The sequence below is a fragment of the Nannospalax galili genome, unplaced genomic scaffold (assembly GCF_000622305.1).
Source record: "Nannospalax galili isolate Female #2095 unplaced genomic scaffold, S.galili_v1.0 scaffold2387, whole genome shotgun sequence".
NCBI lineage: Eukaryota > Metazoa > Chordata > Mammalia > Rodentia > Spalacidae > Nannospalax > Nannospalax galili.
Window position 1 is genome coordinate 37,093 of NW_008355639.1, and position 25,304 is coordinate 62,396.

The window sequence follows — 25,304 nt, forward strand, 5'->3', positions numbered from 1 at the left end:
GGCTTTTATGTGGCTTCTGCAGATCCAGATCTAGCCTCTGGTCCTCATAGTAACCATGTAGTCCTCTCCCCAGCCCTTTTAATGGACTGATAGCCAAGAAAGGAAGTGCGGGGTCATAGATCACAGGATGGACTTGAATTGCTCTTTGTATTCCCAGAGAGTCTCTGATTTGCTGGCAGCAGTTTCTAAAAGTGCTTTTCAGGCTTCTCCCTGGGAGAGAGCGATCAGGAGAGATCTACATCTGTGCCTTTTAGTCCTGGGAAATTTCAGTTGGCATTGGAGTTCAGAAAAATGGAATAAATTGTTTCTTCCTGACAAATCACTGAGAGACAGACTGAGTTGCTGTTCAAGGCCATCCTTTACATTTCCATAGGTTATTTTTCCTGTCTTGTCTGATACTGCCCAACTTTTTTTTTCTTTTTTGGTGCTGGGGAAACCCAGGGACTCACCTGTGCTCTACCACTGAGCTGCACCCCTAGCCCAATTTTCATTCGGTTAGTGTTTGTTGATATTAAAGTAGACTTCTTGCAGGCAATGTATGGCTGGGTCTTGTTTTTTTTTTTTTTTTTTTTTTTTTTTTTTTTTTTTTTTTTTTTTATTTTTTGAGACAGCGTCTCCCTTTAGCCCCAGCTGGCCTGGAATTCACTATATAGACCAGGCTGGTCTTGAATGCACAGAGATCCCCCTGCCTCTGCCTCCCAAGTGCTGGGATTAAAGGCGTGCACCACCACACCCAGCTCTGAAACACCTTTTATATGTCCTATGTGTTTGTGTCAGTGCAGGTGTGCGTGAATGTGTGTGGTGTACATGGCTGTGCCTGTGTGTGGAGGCCAGAGGTCAGCATCAGGTAACTTCCTCAATTACTCTCCCCTTTATTTTTGAGACAGAGATGCTCACTGACCCTGGAGTGCTCTGATTTGACTAGGTTGACTGGCCAGTGAGCTCCAGGTTAAGGGATATGGAAATTGCCAGTGAATGTAAGCAAAGGATTTGAGTATTCAGAGATTCTGGTATCCTCTGGGTACCAAGGAACCACTGAATGTGACAGAGAACTAGACAGACACTGTGGACACTGACAACCTACAGCATAGGATGACCCTGAGCCAGCATGTACAAAAGGCACATGAGGCCCCAGAAACAAGGGACTTCATGGAAGCCATAAAGGGGATCTTTATAAAGGAGAGCAGCCACATATGAACAGGAGGGGGCCAAAGTCTCACCAGCAGAAAGTCACACACTTGAAATGCAAAAAAAAAAAAAAAAAAGAAGTGGAGAGTGGTCTGGCGACCTGTGGCTAGACAGGAGATGTGGGAGAGTAGATGGGGTTCAGACCAGAAGTGAAAGGCCTGTAGAACTTTGGAGGCCACATTGGCCTTTTTAATTAAAATAAGAAGCAAAGCAAAGCTTGCCCGTGGTTTTGATAACTTGGGATTCTGACCCCCTTTTATAGATGGGCTGAATAAGGAAAGGCAGTCTGGAGCAAAGAGTTCACAGATGAAGTAGAATGGTCTGGAGAAGGGGCCACGTGAACCACTGAGGGAGACAATGGCAGGAAAGGGTTGGAGAGACCTGGGAGATGACTCAGTCAAAAAAGTGCTTGCTATGAAAACATGAAGACTTGAGTTCAATCCCCAGAACCCATGTAAAAAGCCAGGTGTGGTGACACGTGCTTGTAATCCCAGGACTGGCGAAGCCAGGACAGGAGGAGCCCTGGAGCTCCTGGGCCTGACTAAACCAGTGAGCTCTAGGTCTAGGAGAAACCCTGACTCAAAAAACAAGGTGGATGGATAGATGAGGAGCAGCACTCAAGCTTGACCTCTGGCCTTGGTACATACACATGCACACACATGGGTGCATGCACACACGAACATACACCAGATAGATGGATAGATGGATAGATAGATACATACATACATAGATACATAGATATAGATAGACAGATGGATAGGCAGTGGATGGATAGATAGACAGAGAGACGGGCAGATAGATAGCTGACCGGATAGATGGATGAATGGACAGATGGAGGAATGGACAGAGAGACAGACAGATAGCTGGCTGGCTAACTGGCTGGCTAGATGGACAGAAAGACTGACAGTTGACTTTTAAAGGGTTTTGCAGTGGGCATTCTTCTCCCTGGCTGGTCAGTTTCTGTTTCTGACTGCTCCTGGCTGCCTCAGTGTGACTTCCCCTGACCTTCTGGCTCCCCTGACACTGAGGACAAGGTGTGACATGTAGCATCTTTTATCTTCTTCACCAATTTTGATTTTCCAAAACAGTTGCGGTTGGCCTCAAACTCACTACGTAGCTGAGGATGACCTTGAACTTCTAGCCTTCCTGGCTCTACCTCCTAGGGGCTGGGATCACAGATGTGTGCCACTACACCCAGTTTATGGGGTGCTGGGACTCACACTCAGAGCTTTTGTGTGCTAGGCAAGCCCTCTGTCAGCTGAGCTCTATACCCAGCCCCTGTCCTGTGCACCCCCGCTCTGTAACGTTTCTGATCGTCACCCACAGTGTGTCCAGCAATGTGACCCACCAGTTCACCTCTCCTGGGGAATTCACTGTGTTTGCCGAGTGCACAACCAGTGAGTGGCACGTGACTGCTCAGGAGCAAGTGACACTGCAGGACAAGACGGAGAAACTCAGTGTCACCGGGCGCACTGGCCTGTCCAGGTCTGGAGCCAACCTTCTCTGTCAGGCTGTCTTTGGGGAACCTCTGTGGATTCAGGTGGAGCTGGATGGAGGTGAGTCTGCAGAACTGAGCAGGTCAAGGCAAACAGAAGGATCTGTCTAGGTTAATCTAGCTAACCAGAGGCTTTAATACATATTAACAGTGCTCACTTACTGAGTTAGTGTTTTGGCTGTTAGCTTCATCTGTTTAACACATTTGGTGCCACTGACTGCTCTAAGAGCTTCGCCTTTGATAACCCACTCAGGATAGATTCTGCGTTATGTGGTGGCACAGAAAAGTTCAGAGATTTGCCGCAAGTCAGAAGGCTGATGAGCCAGTGAGAGCCACCCCCCTCCCATGGCTCTGCATGCCCACAGTCCCATCTAAAGAACTGAGCCTCCCCACCACTTCCCACTGGAGAAGTTTGAATAAGAAGAGGGGGGATGGGGGTGGGATGGGGTTGGGGGGTTGACACCTGGACCCAAGCAGATCTCACACAGCCAGGGTTAACAACGAGCTTGGCACCATCCTGTGGCCCCAGTGTGACTAATGTTCAACTATGTGCACTAGTATAAGCCTACCAGCTGTTATGTCCAGGGTCCACCCTGATTGGACACAGTGTCTTCTAATTGCCCTAGAGGCCATTTTGGTTGGTCACCGCATCTATTTCGATTACTCAAGGCTTCCATTCTGATTGGTCATGGCATCCGTTCTAATTCGTTATAAGATTTCCTCTAGTTGGCCCACAGTATCCACCCTGATTCTTCATCCTTTTGGGCTGATGCTCACACAGTTTGCATTGTTATTTTATTTATTTATTTATTTATTTATTTATATATCACACAGAACATCCCAAACCATCTTATTCAACTATACACCCACTTCCCAGATGGCACCCTCCCATAGCCTCCCTCCCCCGAGATCTGCCTGCCTTATGCCTGCCTCTGCTGGGATTAGAGGTGTGTGCCACCACGCCCAACCCGTTGTTATTTTAAATTGCATCCTTTCTGTCCACTCTCTGGTGTTATCCAAAGCCAGCCTCTTTCCATGAGCACAGGTTCGGTGTGACGTCTGAACCGAGGCCTGCTGACATAAATGGTGCAGCACAAAGTTGTGCAAATGATGCCGTGATTCACTCTGGCTTCCCTCCCTCACTCTAGCAGTGATGAACAGAGCTCCTGAAGCACTTCCCTGTTCTTCGGTGCATGTTGGCCAACAAGAGCTGATACGGACACTTGGGGAAACTTAAAATAGCCTTCTTTTAACTTACTCTTTCATTCTACAAATATAATTGTATGTTAGCTCTTCGCCAGGTGTAGAGGAGATAAGAGTACACATGAAAATTAAGAGTCCTGCTCCCATAGTTTATGATATCACCATCATCATGTGATTATCACCATCATATTACATGATCACCATTATCATCATCGTATCACATGTCACTGTCATCATCATCATAACCATCATCATCACCATCATCATTAACAAAATCGTCATAACCATCACCATCATCACCATCACTGTCATCATCACCATCACTATCATTATCATCACCAACATCATCATTACCATCATCATCGTAATAATCATCATCGTCACCATCATCATTATTACCATCATTACCACCATCAGCAGCACCATCATCATCACTATCACTGTCATCCATGATCAGGTGATTATCGCCATCATCACCATCATCACCATCACATCACTATCATGTAACGTGATCATCACTATCACTATCAACTCCTCCTCCTCCTCTTCCTTATCCTAATTGGTTGTGTGAATCACATTTTCAGTCAACTACGATATTTAACATTTAGCCAGGACAACTGCCTGCAGATCGCAAGGGAGCCCCTTATCTAATGGAGAATAGGCTGAGTTCTATGGGGGCAGATTGTAGGAGGTCATCAAAACACGTAGAAGGATACATCTCCACCTACTCCGCTGTGGTTGAAAACAAGACTTGAGACTCATTCTGGTGCTCGAAAATCTGCATGTCCATCCAGAGATGCCTCCATTTCAACCTCCTCCCCCAACGGTATCCCTATCAATAAAATGTTCTGATGTTTTTGTTTTCTGGGGTAGCATATGAATAGTATAAATCAATAACAACAGGGCTGGGATGTAGCTCAGTTGGTAGAGTGCTTACCTAGCATGCACAATGTCCTCAGCACCACAGAAACCAGGCACACCTGTGATCCCAGCACTTGGGAGGTGCTAACAGGAGGGTCAGAAGTCCAAAGTCATCTCTGAGTACAAGAGACTTTGTCTCTAAACAACCAGATAACAATACACAGACTGGGTGTGGTGGTCCATACCTGTAACCTCAGCATTCAACAGGCGGAGTCAGGAGGATAAGGAGTTTAAGGCCAGCCTGTGCTACATAGTGTTTTCAGGGCCAGCCTGGGTTATATGAGACTGTCTCAAAAACAAATAGAATATGCAAATGAGCACAGAAGACCCAAAAAGTTAAAAAAGAAAAATCACTTACTAACCCAATACTCAAAAATAAGCACAGTTAGCACCTGAGGAGGGCGACATGTCCTTACCCATTTTTTTTAACCATATTCCTGTCTACTCCAGAGTCTGACATCAGCACTCCAGCTGGAACTCTCTTATGAGCAACTGTACAATCAGCCACACAGTTGGTAACAGTCTTCTTTAATTTTCCTCACCCCTTAGGAGCAGGGGTGATTTACACTGTGCTGATAACATAACTCTGGCCGAGTTCACCACCCAGAGGGGCTCGCTACCCTTCAATCTGACCCTGGACAGAGACACCCAGGAACCGCTGGGCCCCGGGATGCACCACCTAGAGATCCAAGCCGTCAGCAACAGCACTACCTCCTTCCTCTCTGGAAATATCACAGTCCACTTTGTGGAGCTGTTGTCGGGGTTGCAGGACCCCTGGGCTTCTGACCACGTGGAGCTTGGGCAGGACCTGCTGGACAATGTCTCAGAGGCTCATGGCACCCTGGACGAACTGACCTTTGGGGTGGTGGGTCTGGATACCAACTTCTTCCAGGAGAAGGAGGAGGTTGGGGAACCATCTGGGACTTACCATGTGGAAGTTCCTATTCAAGGTACTGGGGTTAGTGGCTCTCCCTTCCAGTCCCCCCTTTTCATTTCTAACTTGGTTCCAGTCAGTTTTTTAGGGTGTCCTGGGTACAGTGATGTCTCAGCTGATGATCCTGCCTCAGTCCTTTCTAAGTAAGGAGACACATTCTGTCTGCTGCCCTTACCGCAGGGGTCCTCAGGTTGCATACTTGATTCTGTTATTGTTTTTATTTATTCTTTGACAATTTCATACATATACAATGTGTTTTGATCCTATTCACCCCTCACTAACCTTCTATGATCCCCTTCCCAACACGGACAAATGTCACCTAAGCAACAAAATCACCCCCTTTGAGAACCACTGACAGAGAAGTGTCTTGAGATAGCACCCAACATTCCTGGAGGCGGGGTATGACCTGGGAAGCTGTCTGACAACCTTCTGTGAAGCTTAATACCTGGTCTCATATTCATAGCCCCTTCCAGTCTCCAAGAACCATCTGGAGTGAATGCTGAAGAAAAGATTGTAAGTATCATTAAAACATTTAACTTCACAAGAAAAAGATGCCTGCTCATAGATAGAGCCTGAGGAAACACCAAGCTTTCTCTTATTTGAAAAGGACTAAAGCCCACAATGGGATTACACTGTTAAGATGCTATCTGATATGTACAGGTAGGTGCTAGAAAATAAACAGCACATGTCTGTGAACAACAACACAAAAGAATGTGTGAAAGAAGAAACCATAGTGGGGGGTGGGTGGAGAGATGGCCCTTGCGGAGGACCGGAGTTCAGTTCCCAGCATTCACATCAGGTGGCTCACAACCATTTGTCACTCCAGTTACAGAGAATCTGACACCAGAGAATCCATGGGTGGTGCAATAAACTCATGTGCTTAAACATACACATAATAAACCTTTAAAAAAAGAAATCAGGACTGGGCATGGTGGTGGAAACCTTTAATCCCAGGGCTGGGGGGTGGGGCGTGGGGGTGGCAGAGGCAAGTTGATCTCTGTAAGATTGAGGCCAGCCTGGTCTATATAGTGAGTTCCAGGCCAGCTGTGGCTACAGAGAGACTGTCTCAAAACAAAACAAAAATAAAAAATAAAGAAAAAAATAAAGAAATCATAGGGAAAATTAGAAATAATTTCTTACTAAAACGGTAATGGGAATACAGTTAATTCAAGTCTGTGGGCACCACAGAAGCAGCAATCAGAGGGAAATATGCAGCCTTTGGAAAACAAGCTCGTGATCTTTAATGTTTATAGTGAGATTGGGTCTTCAGCTCCTTACCTTTGACAACTGTTATTCAATAACAAAGGTTTAAGGTGCATCTGTGTTGTTCAAGGATTTGGCCATAGGGGCTCAGGGCGTCATGATAAGAAAACATGTGCCGGGCCATGTCTTTAACCCCAGCAGAACCTCAGGTGTCATTCCTCAGAAACTGTTCACCTTGTTTTGGTTTTGTTTTGAAGCCGAGTCTCGCTGTATAGCCCTGGTTGGTCTAGAACTTGTTATATAGACCAGACCAGCCTGGAACTCACAGAGGTCCTCCTGAGTGCTGGGATTAAAGGTGTGTGCCACCACGCATAACTTGTTTTGTTTTTGAGTCAGAGTCTCTTATTACCCTAGAGCATATCAAGTAGACTAGGCTGGCCCGCCAGGGAGCCCCAGGGATCCATCTGTCTCTGCCTCCCCGACAGAAGGATTGTAAGATTGTAAACACATATCACCATACCCAGGGCATGGTGGGTTCTGAGTATTGAATTTAGGTCATTATGCTTGTAAGGCAACAACTACCAAAATGTAGCCCTGCATGGCCTGGAACTCTCTATGTAGACATGGCTTGGGACTCACAGAGATTCACTTGCCTCTGCCTGTTGAGTGTTCTATCATGCCCTGCTAAGCTTACATTCTTTTTTAAAAAGTCACTTATTTTGGTTTTATGGGTCTATGTGTATGAGTGTTTTACCTATATGTATGTAGGTGCACCATATGCATGCAATGCAGGCCAAGGCCAGAAGAGGGCATCATATCTATTGGCACTAGAGTTACAGACAGTTGTTAGCTGCCATGTAGGTGCTGGGAACAGAACCCAGGTCCTCTGCAAGAGCCAGTGCTCTTAGCCACTGATCCATCTCCCCAGCCTCTAGGCCTACATTCTTAACTGTCTCTTCCATAGTCTCCTGATACCTTGAATTGATTCCCTGCAAACAAGCTCTGAGTTTTAAGTGTCAGTTAATGTCCCCTGCCTTTCCTGCCTATCTTCAGGGCAATGGCCAGGTCTCCGTAACCAGCCATTGACACAAGGCCTGGCTCAGAGTGGCCTCTGTCCATGCAGTGGATGGCACACCGACCCCTAAGCCTAAGGATAAAGTCCCAGAAAGGGCACTCCATGACCCCAAAGGCAGCCAGGTGGGCCAACCAGGCCCATCTCTGCTCTGCCTATCCTGTGGCCACTGTGGGCACACACAGTGCTCTGGGGTAGAGAGGAGCTGGCGGCAGCACTCCACAGTGAGAATGTGAAGGTGCATCTCACCAGTGGTCACTTCCTCTGCAGGAAGTCAAAGGGGACATGGCGGTGTTCACTGAGCCTGGCCTGTACATGGACCCCTTCGCAGAAGTTACGCTGGGCTGGCCAGAAGATGACCCACATTTAGGCTTCTGCTGGTCCTGTGGTAGGTGGTGTCTGAGCTCCTGGACTGTCTTCCCTAAGGAGTGAATAATACTGTGTCCTGTTCTTTCTCTTAATCTTTACACTGCATGACTGATACCGTGTAAGCTGTGTGGGCCAGAGTGTAATTCCATGAAATGGGGGTGGAGAGGCAACGGCAAACCCAGGAAGGACTGTGGCCCCAAGTGCAGGTGACCAGGGATGGACAGATTGGAAGCTACAACAGAACACTAAGAGCCAGTCTGCTTTCTGTGTTGGCACCAGGAGCTGGAGATTCCAAACAAGATCAGTGATGAAATGCTCCTTCCTCTGGGAGGATCCCTCCCAACACATACTCACGCACACACCCACAGACAACACCACCACACACACAAATCACATACCATACCATACACATACCCCACATACAAATCACATACCACACACATCACACACACAAATCACATACCATACATACCACACACACCATGCACACTACCACCCCCACATGTACCACATACACACACTGAAGACACACATCACACCCACACACCATACACACACCACATACACATACACACCACATAATATACCCAAACACATCACATATACCTACCCACCCACACCACACACACATATCACTAAACACATATACACACCACACATATCGCTAATACACATAAACAAACCACACACACACCACACATGCTACCACCCCCCACATGTATCACTATACATACCACAGACACATACCACACACACACCACACACACACACACCACACCACACACACACACACACACACCACACCACACATACCACACACCACACACAGACCATACACACACATCATATATCACTGGGGACAGTCTAGAAGGGGTGTAGGTCAGGCACCTATCCACAAACCACGATGGTAGCATGTGCTGTTAGAAGTAGGTGTCCACTTTTTTAATAGGGCATGCCCTAGATACCTACACATTCTTTTAGAAATAAATATTGTGCATGCTTCCTCTATCATCCTTATGTTGTTGCTGATCACTAAGTGGTAAGTTCTGAACTGGGCACAGTGACACATGCCAGTAATCCTAGCACTTGGGAGGTAGAAGCAGGAGGATCAGATATTTAGGGTCATCCTCAGCTGTATATGGAGTCCAAGGCCTGGACTATATGCAACCCTGTCTTGAAGAGCCAAAATAATAATAATAATAATGAAGAAATGACCCCTCCCCATGTTTCAATGTCATAGTATCTTCCTGGCCACCTGGATTTTCATAATAGCTGCAGACTGTCAAATCACTTGTCATTTTTGACATTTAGGGTTTTCCAGTTGTTTGCTCTTATAAACAACACTACCAGTCTGTGCTAGCCTTTGTGGCTACTTTCAAAACTGAAAATGGAATAACTGGGGCCAGTGAGATGTCTCAGCAAGTAAAGGTGCTTGCCACCAAGCCTGACAACCTGGGTTCAGGTCCCAGAACCCACATGGTGGAAGGAGAAAACTGACCTCGGAAAGTTGTCCTGTGACTTCGCACACATGTCATGACATATGTGCACATGGGTACACAAAATGTCAAAAAGAAAAAGAAAATGGAATAACTAGAGGCTGGGCACAGTGGTACACATGTAACCCTGGTAATCAGGAGGCAGAGGCAGGGGAATCATGAGTTTCAGGCTAGCCTGGTATATTTTCAGTCACTCTTCTGTTGCTGTGATAGAAATACTGACCAAGGCAACTTATGGCAGGAAGAGTTTATTTAGCTTATGGTTCTAGAGGGATTAGAGTCCACCGTGGCTGGGAGGCATGGTGGAGGTGGCCAGAGGAGAAAGCAAAGCACTCACATCTTCAAGCAGGCACAGGACACAGGGGGTGACTGGAAACCCCACAAGGCTTAAGAACTCTCTAAGCCCACCCCCTGTGACATGGTTCCTACAGCACAGCCACACCTTCTAAGACTTCCTGAAACAGTGCCACCAACTGGGGACAAAATGTCCAAATACTTGGAGCCTATGGGGGACATTCTCATTCAAACCACCATACCTGGGCTGTGTAACCAGACCTGTCTTAACAAAAACAAAACCACCACCAACGAAATGCCCTATTAAGTCAGAAAGTTCCCTACAAGCCAGGTTCAGGGTGGCTGTGCATGTCTGCCCATCTCTCTCAGGGCTCAGTGGAATACTGTGTTGAGAGACAACAGCTCCACACAGACCAGAGGGTGCTAGTGGTACCGCCATCCTGTCTGCCACCACCGGACTCTGCCGTCACCCTGCGCTTGACTGTCCTGAGGGGCCAGGAACTGGAGAAGGAGATGGAGCAGTGCCTCTACATGTTTGCTCCCCTGGACCTCAGGCCTCAAGTTAGGTGGGCCCATGGGCATGTTCTCCAAGGATTGCCGCTCATTTGACAGCCAACATTTACCAAAAGCCAGCTCAGACTGCTCTTGATTTAGGTGTGGGGCTTGCAGAGTGGGCAGTCTGGTTGTATCTGTTTTCCCATAAGAGATGTTACCTGGAGGATGAGCCCTGGACTGTCTCAAAGGAAAGGAGAGGATGGGTCTAGGACGATTTCCCCCGGCCAGCAGTAGAGAGGACTTTCCCACAGGAGCTAAGTTCAGCAGAGACCTTGGGGAGGAGGGGGAAGGGAGGAGGAAGAACTAATGCTCTAGAGAAAGGAATGCCGAGCAGGGAACAGAGACTGCAAAGTGAAAGAACAGAGAAGAATCTGGAAAGTGTCCGGTTCCTCTGCTATAGAGGAGGAGCTGCTGAGGTAGGGCCTTGCAGGTTCTGTGAGAGTCTATAGGGAAAGGTACCCAGGGTCTCTGAACCGGAGGGGCATGATCACAGCTTGCATTTGAACACGGCTTTAAGGGAGGAGAGTCCCCAGGGAGATGGCTTAGCCTCCTGTAGGAGTCAAGGAGAAAGTGTAAAGCAACTTGGCCTGTCAGCCAGGTAGGAAATTGATCACAGATGGATGGAATGTCCTCTTTCGGTATAGACAGGGTCAAGGGAATGACCTAAGGTGACAAACAAAGACCACTGAGCCCGTCTCTGGTTTCCCTGTCAGGTGGGACATGGTAACACAGGTGTTGAAGATGTGACGTTCCAGGCTATTGTATTGCAGAGAATCACTGCAGCTCTGCAAATCAAGCATAGCCCTGAGCAGCTTCTCCTGCTTGCCAAGGCTGTGTCCTCTAACTAAATCAGGAGGACCAGGAGGACCAGGAGGGCCAGGGCTGGGGCTCTGGGCAACTTAGACTGGACATCAGGTGGAAGGTACTAGAAGCCCATCCTTCAGGGTCTGTGTGAAGCTGCTTGGCTCGGGGGCAGGGTTCATGGATTAGAGGAGAAGCCCCGGTGTTTCCCACAGGTCACTGTCACCTCCTCCTCTGGTCCTTCCGATGAGTGACAAAACGTGTCAATAACCTGCTTTCTCTGCCCACCATTATGGAGTCACAGCCTTTTGGAACCAGAAAGGAATTTAGATAGCATCACTCCAGCCCCTTCACACTAAAGATGACAAAACAGAGGCCCAGAGGATGAAAGTGATTTGGTCTAGGTCAAGCATGCCTAGGCAGGGCTGAGAACCTTCTGGAGGCTGCACGGGAGAATCCACTTCTCACCTCTTCTAGCTTCTAGAGGCCATCTGCAACCCTTGGCTCCTGGCTCCTTACGCCTCTTGCGTGTGTGTGTGTGTGTGTGTGTGCGTGCGTGCGTGCGTGCGTGCGTGTGTGCGCGTGTGCGCGTGTGTGCGTGTGTGTGCGTGTGTGTGTGTGTGTGTGCGTGTGTGTGTGTGTAGGTAGTTAGGCTGAGGTAAGCTTCAGCTGTTGTCCCTCAGGTGCAGTCCACCTTGATTTTAGAGACAGGGTCTCTCATTGGTCTGGGATTCACCAAGTAAGCTAAGCTGGCTGACCAGGGAGCGCCAGGGGTGTGCTGTCTCTGTCTTCCCAACAATGAGATTGCAAGTATGCCTGGCTTCTTTGTTCCGACAGGGTCTGTGTATCCCAGGCTGGCCCCCAACTCAGAGATCCACCTACCTTGGTCTCCCTAGCACTGGGATTACATGTGTGTGCCACCATCCTGAGCTTCCCAACTTTTTTTAAAAATGTAGGTTCTAGGGGATTGAACTTAGGTCTTCGTGTGTGCATGTCAAACACTTTACTAAAGCCATCACCCTTACTCCATTTTTGAAGCCCTTTCCTCTCCCTATATCCTCTGCCCATCGCTTGCCTCTATCATCTATCTCCTCCACCCTCTGGCCGCTCTTTTATGAAGACCCTGGTGATTACATTGGTCCCATGTGCAAAATGCCCCCCCCAAAAAAACTTCCCGTCTGAAGATGCTGAACTGAATCACATCTTCAAAGTGACTTTGCCAAAGCACTTTTTTCTCTGTGAGGTAACATGATGACAGGTTTCAAGGATTAAGATGTGGGCATCTTTGGGAGGCCGTTATCCTGCCTGCTGCACAGAGCTTTGGAAAGCCCAGATGAGCCCAGTCACTCTTGGGAGCCTAGCACTCCATGGAATGCCTTACAGAGCCTCTGGAAGAACAGTTCTGCTCCTGACCTCTCTCTCCCTGTGCCAAGGTCAGAGAACTTGAGATCCCTGTCCATGATCACTGCTGGTCTCGGGGACATGCAGGGGGTGCAGCGTTTGGCTGAGGTGCTCAGAGAGGTGACTCACCGCAGTGAGGAACTCACACCTGTGGCCCAGGTGAGAACTTCCACTGGCTGATCCAGCCATGGCACACGCACCTCCATGGTGTGTGTGTGGCAACTCCTCAAGGCAGAGGCCAAAGAATCCCTCAGTGATGGGGCTGTCCCTCAGATGAGGGCTGAAGGACTTCAGCCATCTTCTTTCCAAGGGTCCTGCGTGAGTGGCACAGGGAAAGGTGCTCCTCAACAGACCCCCGAGTCTCACACAGGGTTTGACGGCCCTTGCTGCTTACTGCCCCCACTGGTGGGCAACCAGAGGGAGACCTGGATCCCGTTCGGTTTGGGGTTCCAAGAGTGTGTTCAGATGTTGCTGCTGACCCACCACTACCCCCAGCTCAGTGCATGCCATCCTGACATACAGCTGCCAGCTCCTGCCTTTCTAGCCTGGGGTCCTCCCTGACCTCCAGAGCCCCTTCACCAGCTCACATGGCAGGGCATTCACACAGTGCTCAGTGACTGATGGGGCTTGGGCACAGATACTCCAGCTCCTTGCCAGTTTTGGTGCATAACTCCTGAGCAGGACGCAGCTTGATAACAGGTAACAGGCTTCACCCCACCTCCTGCACTGACTTCTGACTCTCCTGGGCCTTGCGTCTCCATTCCTCTTGATTATTCTCTGGGATCACCTTCAAATCAATGACTTGCTCTCAAACTCTTGCCTCAGGAGCAACTTCCTGGAGACTTATAAAGTGATTGCGAGGGAAAAGTGCCCTGACGCTGCCCTGGTTGCTTGGCAGAGGGCTGTCCCCACAGATCGCCCAGCCTGAAGCCATCGGGGCTGGAACTATTCCAGGGGCCATGTGCTGTTGATGTGACACTTCCAATTCACACCCCCCATTTGTTCATCCATCTGTTTTGTGCACATCCACATGCACTTGTCCCTCTGTGCATCCATCACTCCCTGAATTTGTTTACTCATGCTACAAATGCTCCCTGAATGCCAATGTGCCAGGTACCGAATTCGTTCGCATGTGGACCCTGCCCTCATGGTACTTTCAAGCTACTGAAGCATCCAGACATTAAACAAATAATTTCACAAACACATATATAATTATGAAATTGTAATAAGTGTTATATTCATTCATCCACCATCCATCCATTCCCTATCTATCTATCCATCCATCCATCCTCCATCCTCCAGCTATCCTCCATCTATCCTCTATCCATCCTCTAGTCATCCATCCATCCTCCATCTATCCATCCATCCTCAATCCATTCTTCATCCATTCTCTATGCATCTATCCTCCATTCCCCTAGGCAGCAAATGAATGTTACCAAATGCCTCATATGTGTAGGCCATTATGCAAGGCACTCTGGGAAGAATTCAGAGGCAGTCCAGGCCGCTCTCCTGGAAGAACTTAACGCCTGGTAGGGAGGGTGGCCCTGGTTTCAAGTCAGGCTGCTTTTGTGCCGGCCTTGGCCCAGGTCTTCCCTGGCTTGGGCCTTGCCCTGCTTCCCTCCAGGGCATCCTTTATCCCTGAGTGACATGGAGGACGATCCACCCAGGAAGGGACTTACACCACTTTTCTTTCTTTGGGCGAGCCAGCGGGAGGCCGGTCAGGCTCTGCAGCTTGCCAGTGAAGCCCTTTTGATGGCCAGGGCCAAGGCCCATCCCAAGGACCAGAGGTGCCAGGCAGCTACCAGAGACCTGTTTCAGGCGGTGGGCAGTCTGCTGGAAGCTTCCCTCAGTCATGGACCAGAAGAGCCTGTGGAGGCCAACAGCAGCCAGGTGGGTGTCCCAGACCAGATGCAGACATCACACCCACCACACGCCAGCTCACACCAGCATCAATAGGCAGATCCTGCTCCCTTTAAAGTGGGGGAATGGAGGCAAGATGATGGTACTTATCAGGGCTGGGAGGAAGGCTCCAGAGAGCAGAGTGTGTGACAGCATGCAGAGCAGGGTGGGAGCCTGTGACTTGGGCAAGTTCCCCATTCCCTAAACCTTCATCTTCTGTACCTGGAGGCACACTGCCTCACCCCAGATCAACTGTCCACTTGGAATGCTGTATGTACCACACTGAAAATCTGAATCAATTCCTGGTTTATTTAACCAAGAGCACAGGATGCCTTTAGGAATCAGCCACCCCAGAGCAAGAACAGAAAGGACTCGTGTGGCCCCCAGAGTCCCTGATGAGCTGAGAAAGGGCTTCCTCTCAGGATAGCATCAGGGCACAGCCACAAAACCTAGTGACAGCTGCTTCACCGTCTCCTACCCCATCTTTCCTATTCAGGAAGACCTGGAGGACAGACATGTACAAAGGTGCAGTCACATGCTCACATGTGGTCACGTGTTCAGACACTAAACATAGACCCATGCTCACCCTCACACTCTCAAAACATGCACAAACCCTTACATTTATACACATACAGGCACACAGGCATACAGTCATGCACAGACTCAGAAGCCCCCAAACACACATACCTTCATAGCCTCAAGCACACACTCATACACAAACACACATTTACTTTCATACATCTTCACATGTGGTGACACAAACAGACTCTCACAGATGGTTTCAGTAATACATAAAATCGCCTGTACACACTCATACACACTCAAACACACACACACCTCCTCAGAACAACACCCAAATCCACTCATACATACTCACATAGTTTCATACACTGCATGTATACACTCAAGCACTTATACATACATACAGTCACAGTCTCATATACAGTCATGGACATGTAGACACAAACACACATGTACAAATACAGTGTACTGACCAGGTCCTCTCCTGAGTCCTCACCCCAGCCATGTTATCATCAAGATGCATCTTTTTTAAGCATGCATGTGGAGGTCAGAGGACATCCCATGGGAGTCAGTTCTCTCCTACTGTGTGGGTCTGGGCATGGAACTCAGGTCTTCAAGCTTGGTGACAAGCACCTTTACCCACTGAGCCATCTCAGTGGCCACCAGATGTGTCTTATCTGGGGGTTTGGATGGGGGAACCAAGCAGAATGAATGCCTAGGTGAAAGGCCTTGGGCACAGAGCCGCACAGCTTCTCACATGGACCCTGGAGCCAGATTTCCTGTGAGCTTGCCTCATGTCCTTATCAAAGTGCAATTTCTCCTCTTCTTTCTGTGCCTGCCTTTCCCCTTCTGTCAAGGAGAGGGAAGCACCTACCTCACAGGCTGCTGTGAGGATGGAAGAGTCCACACGAGTGAAGCAAATGTTTGGGATCTTTGCCTTACCCGGCATCAGTGGGACTTCTTTGCCCATGACTCCCCCGTCCTCTCCTGGTCTCTGCTGAGAGTCCCAGTGACAGCACAGGGGCCTATGATGACCATCCACAGTGGCATGTATTCTGTTTCCCTCTCTAGGCTCACATTACGGCCCAGCTCCTCCGGGTTGTGGACCGTGTGCAGACTGCCCTCCTGCTGGGGACATTACCTGGGAACCTCCCAGCCACCCTGGCCGGCCCCTCCATCTCTGTGTACACAAACAGGTACTCAGCTGTTCTGCGCATGCCCAAGAAAGCTGATGCCCTAATATTGTTCATGCCATGCCCGCATCTCAAGTTCGCAGCTGGCATGACCCAGCAGGCCAGCCTGGACCTGGAGGAGTGTTGGGACCCAGACTTGGGGTATGTGGGGGGAGGTGCTCTCCACCAAGAGGAGCCTCAAAACATACATACCTTCACAGCCTCAGGCACACACATACAGACACACATTTACATTCACACATCTTCACACATGGTGACACAATCATGCAGACTCTTATAGATGGTTTCAGTAATACATAAAATCACCTGGGCCATGGCGAGTTTTCTTGGGACAGGAAGGGAGCTGTGGAGGGCTAAGTCCAGGTGGTCCCAGTGGAGCCATGCAGACAAAGGGGCAGATGAATGGGACCAACCCCTCATACACACATGCTCCCCACTATGTCCTGGGTGGGCCTGGCTCTCCCATTGCTCATAGGCCTGTGGGGATCCTGGACACAATCACCTGGGAGATTTCCCAGGAGACTTTGTCTCAGTGAACACTGACCAGTGCTTAGGGATATTTTTTGGTATGTATCTTTTCCTGGGAAATTTATCTATCTATCTATCTATCTATCTATCTATCTATCTATCTATCTATCTATCATCTATCTATCTATCTATCTATCTATCTATCTATCTATCTATCTATCTATCTATCTATCTATCTATCTATCTATCTATCTATCTATCTATCTATCTATCTATCTATCTATCTATCTATCTATCTATCTATCTATCTATCTATCTATCTATCTATCTATCTATCTATCTATCTATCTATCTATCTATCTATCTATCTATCTATCTATCTATCTATCTATCTATCTATCTATCTATCTATCTATCTATCTATCTATCTATCTATCTATCTATGATCTATCATCTATCTATCAATCATCTATCTATTTATCTATCTCTCTATCTATCTATCATCTATCTATCATCTATCTATCAATCATCTATCATCTATCTATCTATCTATCATCTATCTATCTATCTATCATCTATCTATCATCTATCTATCTTCTATCTATTGAGACAGGGTCTTGCTCTGTAGCCCTAGCTGGCCTAGACCTATCTATGTAGATCAGGCTGGCCTCAGACCTGTAGTAGTCATCCTGTCCCTGCCTCCTGAATGCTGAGATTGCAGGCATGTGCCACCATGCCTGGCCTGGAGAGTTTATTTTAATTCACCCCGGATAGAGAAGGCAAGGGCAGACTGAATAAATAATTCCACCTAAGGCTAGCTTGGTGAACTGATGAGCTTATTGGGGTTACATATGGGAGCATGGACAACTTATGGGTGGATACCCCACTGGAAAAAAAAAAAACCCTTCCCAGCAATATTAACTATATACCCTTTCAGGGGGAGGGGTCTTATGTGCCCCTGAGCTCAGAAACCTCGTGAGTTTTCTTGCCTTCCATAGGATAATGTCAGTGGGCTCAATCTTGGTGGTGGGGGCTTATTTGAGTGACACCAGACAGCAATAGTGAGGTCCAACCTGGAGGAAACAGCCACACACACCTTCGTCCCTTCATTCCACCCCTTCACCAATAGGGCAGGAAGATGCCTCCCCAGCAAGCTTGTCCTCAGTTCCTCAGACCAGGGCTGCTCCCTTGGGTCCCGGTGGCAGATTTCCTGAGCAGTATCCTATCCAGATCAGAGCAGGATCTGAACACAGTCTCATCAGATGGGACAAGGTCAATGACCAGAAAACTAGAGGCTGGAACCCATGACATCATAAGTGAAGGCTGGTGGGGGGAACTTAGAGAGGTATCTACACCCAAGCTTCTTTATAAGTCCAATGAAAGTTTTGCCAGCTACCTATTAAGCGTGGAAAGCGTTCCAGGCATGGGGCTCATGGGGAGCAACTCTGGAACAGCTTGTTTTCATGGACCTCCAATCCACACGGACACACCAGCTGCTGCTGCTCTGCTGCTGGTTGAAACCCAGAAGCCACTAAAGGCTTCAAAATATGGGGGTGCTCTGATGGTAAAGCGGCGGCTCCCCGGTATACAGTGGGCTTCTTCCTCAAACACTGACTTTCTCCTCTCTCCCTGCTCACCCATGGCCAGAATACAACCACGGAGTTGGCAAGGAACTTCCATGCACACTGCCACGGCTAACTCTGCAATCTTCACTCTGCCTGCCACCACCTCCCTCTGCCAGGAGAGCCGGGAGCCTGTGGACATAAGGGTAACAGTGGCACTCCTTGGGGACAACCTTTACAGTGTGCAAAGCACAGGCACTTGTATTTGTGCATTGATGTTGACAGCATCCCCGTCCTTTACAGATGAGGTTCAATGTCTTGTCAGAGCCACAACCTGTGGCCCAAGTGGGACTCAGACTCCACAGCTCTGAGCACCCAAATCTATTCTTTTTCCACTAGGTTGCAAGGTTCCTCCAGCAGCCTTGTCTGCATGAGTTGTTAGTAACTTAAGCTCTGCAGGCTTCAGCCTGTAACAAGGACCTGACAAGCCCAGGGCCCTTTCCAGCCCAGACTAAAGCACCTCTGATTCCCAAATTTCTGAGGAAAGTAGACTAGCATCTTCCTCCTAGACACAGCCACTCCTAGTGGCCATGGGATTGGCCCTGTCATTGTAAGCATCAAAATACCTGGCCACTCAGTCTTTTATATAAGATGGCGTAGTGCTTACATATTACCTGTACACATCTTCACATATACTTTTATTTATTTATTTATTTATTTATTTGACAAGGTCTCACTATGTAGCCCTGGCCGGAACTCTCTATGCAGACCAGGATGGCCTGGAACTCACAGAGATCCACCTGCCTCTGCCTCCCAAGTGCTGGAATTAAAGGTGTGCACCATTATACCCAAACTACATCTTCCCATATACTTTTAAAATCATGTCAGAATTGCTTGTAATACTCAACACAATGTGCTGCATAAATAGTTATAATGTGCTATTTAGGAGCAATGGCAAGAAAAAACTGTGTACCTGTTCAGTACAGACACACATTTTTAAAAAAAATATTTTTGGTCCACCTTAGCTGAACCCACAGATACGAAATCAAAACTGTGAAGATGTGAATGCTTTGACTTTGGGGGAAGAAAGACTTGGCAGTTTTACCTTCCAGTAAATGCTCAGTTAAAGCAAGTCTGAAGTGAGTTCTCCAGGGTCAACCCCCCTGAGGCTACATCTGTAGAAACTGCCATCAGCCAAAGGCAGGGCCCTATCCACCTCCCAGAGCCAGGGCTGCTGCTCATCTACCTCCGGACCTCACTGCTTACCTCCCACCCCTCAGACAATGCTCCTTGCCCTTGATTTCCAGGTGATGTTTCCCAACGAGCCCCTTCCCTTCCCAAAGCCCCTTTGATGTCAGCGGAACTGTTGGTAGCCTCCGACTGACCAGCTCCAGTGGGCAGCTCATTCCAGTGAAGAGCCTGTCACAGAATATTGAGGTAATGCTGGGTGTTGTCAGAAGCCAGACATCTCTTGGCCTCCTCAACTTGGGATCAAAAGTTGACTGGTTGTGAAAACCAAAGTTAAAGATGGAACTTACACAAAGTGATTGCTACTGTGCTGGAGAGCTTCAGTTGTCAACTTGACACACCTGGGTAGAGGGAGCCTCAATTAGTGAACTGCCTCCATTTAGCTGGCCTGTGGCCATGTCTGTGGGGCATCTTTTTGATTATTGAGTGATGTGGGAAGACCCAGGCCACTGTGGGTGGTGCCACCCCTGGGAAGGTGGGCCTATGTTGTATAAGAAAGCAGGTTGAGCAGGGGCCAGGGGAGCAAGCCAGTAAGTGCCATTCCTCCATGGCCTGTGCTCCAGCTCCTGAATCTGGGTTCCTGCCCTGAGTTCCTGGCTTGGGCTCACTTATGATGAACTATGACCCGGGAGATATAAGCCAAATAAACCCTTTCCTCTCCGAGTTGGTATTGGTCAGTGTTTTGTCACAGCAATGGAGAAATAAACTAGAATGCCTACCGTATACTAAGCACTGTATTTAACTTGAAACCATTCGTGTATGTGCATTCACTCGTCTTTGGGTATAGACAAGTCTTCCTGGGTGTATGGATCTGTTGGAGTTCTTTTCATCTTCATTGCACAAACCAAATGTTCCTTTTAGGGGCCCATAATGTAGCCTCTGAAATGTCCTGCTATGTCTTCTTCACAGCAGTACAGAGGAACTTAGCTTCTTTTAAGATCTTACTGATTTTTTCTCTAGCTGTATAGTTTTCTGTCATTGACTGATTCACTAGCAGTCTGCAGTGATGCCTGCGTCCTCATCCTGGGGCCTGTGAATATACTGCCAGGGATTTGGCAGATGAGGTAGAGTTAAGGACCTTGGAGATGGGCAGTTGACCTGGATTACCCAGGAGCCACAATGGAGCCACAGGCAGGAAAGGGAGGTTTGATGACACAGGGAGAGGTTGGGGTGATGTGAGGAAGGGACCAGGAACCAAGGACCACAGTGGCCTGTAGAAGGGCAGAACAGATCCTCCCCTAGAACCTGCAGCAGGTTCTCACCCCTGCAGCACTGCTGGATTCCAGCTCGCAGAGACCTGCCCTGCATGCTGCCTGGCTGGCATTTCCTTCATTTCCTTGTTTCTGACTGCAGATCCTGCTGCCTCGGATTTCGGGAGAATACCGCAAGCCGACCGTGCTGAACCTGGCCACCCAAGGAGGCGCAGACGATGTGGCTCTGTGGATCCAGCTGTACTGGGGACCTAGAGTTCCACTTACACTCAGCCTGGGCTATGGCTACTGCCCCAATGAGACCAGCTACGACTCCCAAACACACCTGCCACCCATGGCTGCTGCAGGTAAGTCAGCCTTGTTTCCTGAGGTGCTTTCTGGTGTGGCCAGCTTCAAACTTGAGGTACCAAAGAAAAAGCAAAGAACAAGGCTAGGGAGAGGACTCGAGTCAGTAAACTGCTGAACAAGCATGAGGATCTGAGCTCATCCCTAGAACCTACATAAACTCCAGCTATGGACGCTTATGCTTACGATCCCAGCTCTGGGGTCAGGGGAGAGAGACAGAACGAACCCTGGGGCTCCCTGGCCACAAGCCTAGTGAATTTGTGAATCCTCAGGTTCAGTGAGAGACCATGCCTCAAAAATAAATATGGGGCCGGAGAGGCGGCTCTTGCAGAGGACCTGGGTTCAGTTCCCAGCACCTATACTGGGCAGCTCACAACCACTTGTAACTATCTCCATGGGATCCAAAGCCTCTGACCACTTACATGCACGTATACATACAGACAGACACACATATACACATAATTAATAAAAATAAATATTTTATAAATAAGTAAAATAATGTGGAGCAGAAATTAAGGAAGATACTCAGTGTCTACTTTCAGCCTCCACACACGTGTGCATGTGCACACATACACATGTGTGCACATACATGCAAGCACACTTGTATACGCGCACACAAATTCTTTAACTAAAAACAAAGGAGAAAAATCAGAGAACAAATGACTGCCATATTCAGTCGCTTGTTTGGGCTGATGTGCTTTGCCCGCATCAGGTGAACATTTAGTTCATGTCCTAGAGATGCTGACGGGTCCCTAAAGAATCCTCTAGGAGCTGACTAGAGAAATCTTCACTTTCCAGATATAAGCAGAGAGGTTCAAGCCAGGCACAATGGCAGTCCCAGCACTTAGGTGATTAAGGCAGGAGAATCAGGAGTTCAAAGGTCAGTCTTGGTTACATAGCAAACTTGAGGCCAGCCTGGGCTGCATGAGACTCTTCTTCCAAAATACAAAATCACCCAGCACTCTGGAGGCAGAGGCAGGCGGATCTCTGTGAGTTCAAGGTCAGCCTGGTCTACATAGTGAGTTCAAGGACAGGTGGGGCTATGGGAAGACCCTGTCTCAAAAAGACACACACACACACACACACACACACACGCACGCACGCACACACGGGCAGAGAAGTTCAATAATCAGTCTGAGATGACACAGCTCATGAGGAAGAATCAGCTCCTGTGTGCTTCCTGTCCTGTCATGGCACTGTACACTGATCAAGGGTACTTCATGTGCTTGTGTTCTCATGAGAAAAGGTTGTTCCTAGGACAATAGACAGACCTTTGGGGTCTGCTTTCCTGCCACGTCACATTGGTCCCCCTTCCCTAGTCTCAGTGATACCAGAGTCCCCGTTTCCTGCAGATGAGCTGCTCACATGGCTCCTGGGCCCAGAGGACCTGGCCTTTGGAAAAGGAATCTACTACTTGACAGTGGTCCTTGAGTCTGACTCGCAACCCACGTGGAACCTTAGAGTGGGCATCACCACCTTCCTGTCACATTGTATGTTCTGGGATGAAGTCTGGGAGACTTGGGACAACTCTGGGTGCCAGGTAAGGATGCAAAGAAGCTGGGTGTCTTGGTAGTGTGTCTGCTCCTGTGGGGTCCCCATCTGGTGCAACATCTTGTGTTCCTCCACGGGGCTCTCTGCAGGCCATTCCTATGCTGACTGTCCCCCTTTCCCCCAACTAAGTCCTGCTTCCTTGAAAAAACTAAATGACCCGACTAGGCTGGATTTCCTATTGTAAACCCCCGTGGGCACTCTTCCTCCTTCACCCTGCTCAACAGTGGGGTCCTCTGACCCCTCCCCATGAGGTCATCCTAGTGATGCCCTTGGGAGCCTCAGGAACCAAGAGCACTGGACTTTGGGAATAAATGATTATCAAATAAGCGTAGGAGTGATTCGGAAGTCTGCCCACAGTGGGTGTCACTTCCCAGAAAGTGACCTCAGTTGTGCCTTTTATTCTCTGCCAAGTGCTGTGCTCCACCTTTACCTACATCATCTCATCCGCACTTTCTGGGAGAGTCGTTATTTCCATTTCACAGACGATAAAACCAAAGCTGGGGAAACTTGATGGACTGCTCTGAATTCTACACCCAGTGAGTGGAGGAGCTGCCATTCAAAGCCAGGCCTATCTGTGTCCAGATTATCATGGCAACACAGTGTTCGACTTCCTATCTCAGCTCTGCCCCAAGGGAGCTGAGGCCTGTGACAGTGTCCTGTGGCTGTGTCCTGCAGACATTGGCTTTAAGGCTGTCAGAGCACTCTGGGATACCACTGTCCCAGCCCCTTTATGAGCTGCATAGACTGCCCTCTCCCCTAAATGGCCTTTGTACCTAACCCTGCTGGAAAGTTCCAATAGCTCCCCCATAGTCTCCCACACTGGTGCCCTCTTCTTGGAGACCCTCCAGCTGTCCCAAGTCTTCTGCTGTTGAACTTCTCTACCCTTTCATACCCTACCAAGATCAGCAGCCTTCACACGGGGTCAAAATGTATCCCTCACCCATCTGATTCACAGACACAGCTCTTTCATTTCACCAAATGTTCACCTTGTCCCAGGACTGGGAGCGGATTAGTGAGGAAACTAGTGAATGGGAACCCTGAACAGAAGAGAATGACACACACCAGAGCCATGCCCCACCACAGCCATGGAAGGAGGACATTCGGGTCAGGGTGAGCCCCTCTGGCTGTCTTAGCTTGCTAGTTCCTATGCTGGCTTCTGGCTGCCATATCCCAGTTGCAGGCAGGAAGGTGGTATAAAGAGATATCCAAGAGACAGAAAGTGCCCCATGCTTGAAGCACAAGGCTCCATACCTCAGAAACGGGCATGAATGGGTGGTACCCTCCTGGAGCTCCCCATACTCCCTGAAGCCACCTTATTTCCATGTGGCTGGCATGCGATGCCCCCAGCGTCTTGAGGCTCAGGATGGTGTAGGGCTGGAGATGTGGACTCTCATCAGATAGGCTTGGGTTCAGCTGGGTGATCTTGGGCAAATTGCTCCACCTCTCTGTGCTTTACCATCCTAAAATGGAGTTAGAGGATGGCTACTGTGTATAGTTGGGTAGAGTTGAGGGGGCAAAGGACTCAGCACAATGCTTGGCTCTCAGTGAGGGCTCCCTCCATAGGTCAGAGAGATTGCTGTATTAAACAGTCTAAGTGTAGAGAAGACAACACTGTCTCTAAGACAGAAATCAATGAGACCAGACCAACGGTTCAGGATGGTGGCCAGAAGGGAGCCTGAGAACCACTTAGCTAAACCTGTTTGAGTACAGTGCTGAGTACTCAGATGCTCGTCATGCTAGCAAATATATGTAGCTGGGGCTGGGGAGATGATTCAGTTGGTGAAGTGCTTGCTTGGCAAGCACAAGGATGTGAGTTCAATTCCCAGAACCTAGAACCTGTGAACAGGTGTCAGGCAGGGTGGTGCTTGTAACCCCAGCACTGGGGAGGCAGAGTCTGGTGGATCCCTAGGGCTTGCTGGCCTAATTGGTGAGCTAAGAAAACAATGAGAGACCTTGTCTCAAAGGTGGATAGTCTTCCTAAGGCTGGTACACCAGGGGTTTCTCTCTGGTCTCCACACACATGCACACATTGCACATTCGGAAGCACACACTTTTAAAGATTCATTAAAAAAATGGTTTCATGTGTATGAACATTTTGCCTGAACTAATTCTTTCGGGGGGTTCTTTTTGACACAGAGTCTCCCTGTATCTATAGCTAGCCTAGAACTTGCTATGTAGACCAGGCTGGCCTTGATCTCACAGAGATCCACCTACCTCTGCCTCCCAAGTGCTGGGATTAAAGGCATGTGTCACCATGCCAGCCTTTGCCTGCATTAATGTACGTGTACCACACGCATGACTGGCAACTGCAGAGGTCAGAAGAGGGTGTCGAATACCCTGAAAATGGAGTTATAGATGGTTGTGAGCCACCAT

At 48.6% G+C, this 25,304-nt stretch overlaps 1 protein-coding gene across 1 annotated transcript in view; it reads left to right on the top strand.

Moving 5' to 3' along the window:
- Window positions 1-25,304, top strand: part of LOC103750012 (polycystic kidney disease protein 1-like 2) — a 49,885-nt gene that overhangs the window by 13,657 nt on the left and 10,924 nt on the right. The window contains 17 exon segments of the mRNA XM_029556018.1: window positions 2,515-2,744; window positions 5,357-5,380; window positions 5,383-5,820; window positions 6,205-6,254; window positions 8,287-8,413; window positions 9,982-10,002; window positions 10,552-10,736; window positions 11,444-11,570; window positions 11,573-11,679; window positions 12,972-13,091; window positions 14,640-14,822; window positions 16,425-16,549; window positions 18,662-18,782; window positions 19,636-19,637; window positions 19,884-20,013; window positions 21,178-21,382; window positions 22,733-22,920. Of these exon segments, the coding sequence (XP_029411878.1) occupies window positions 2,515-2,744; window positions 5,357-5,380; window positions 5,383-5,820; window positions 6,205-6,254; window positions 8,287-8,413; window positions 9,982-10,002; window positions 10,552-10,736; window positions 11,444-11,570; window positions 11,573-11,679; window positions 12,972-13,091; window positions 14,640-14,822; window positions 16,425-16,549; window positions 18,662-18,782; window positions 19,636-19,637; window positions 19,884-20,013; window positions 21,178-21,382; window positions 22,733-22,920 (2,383 nt within the window).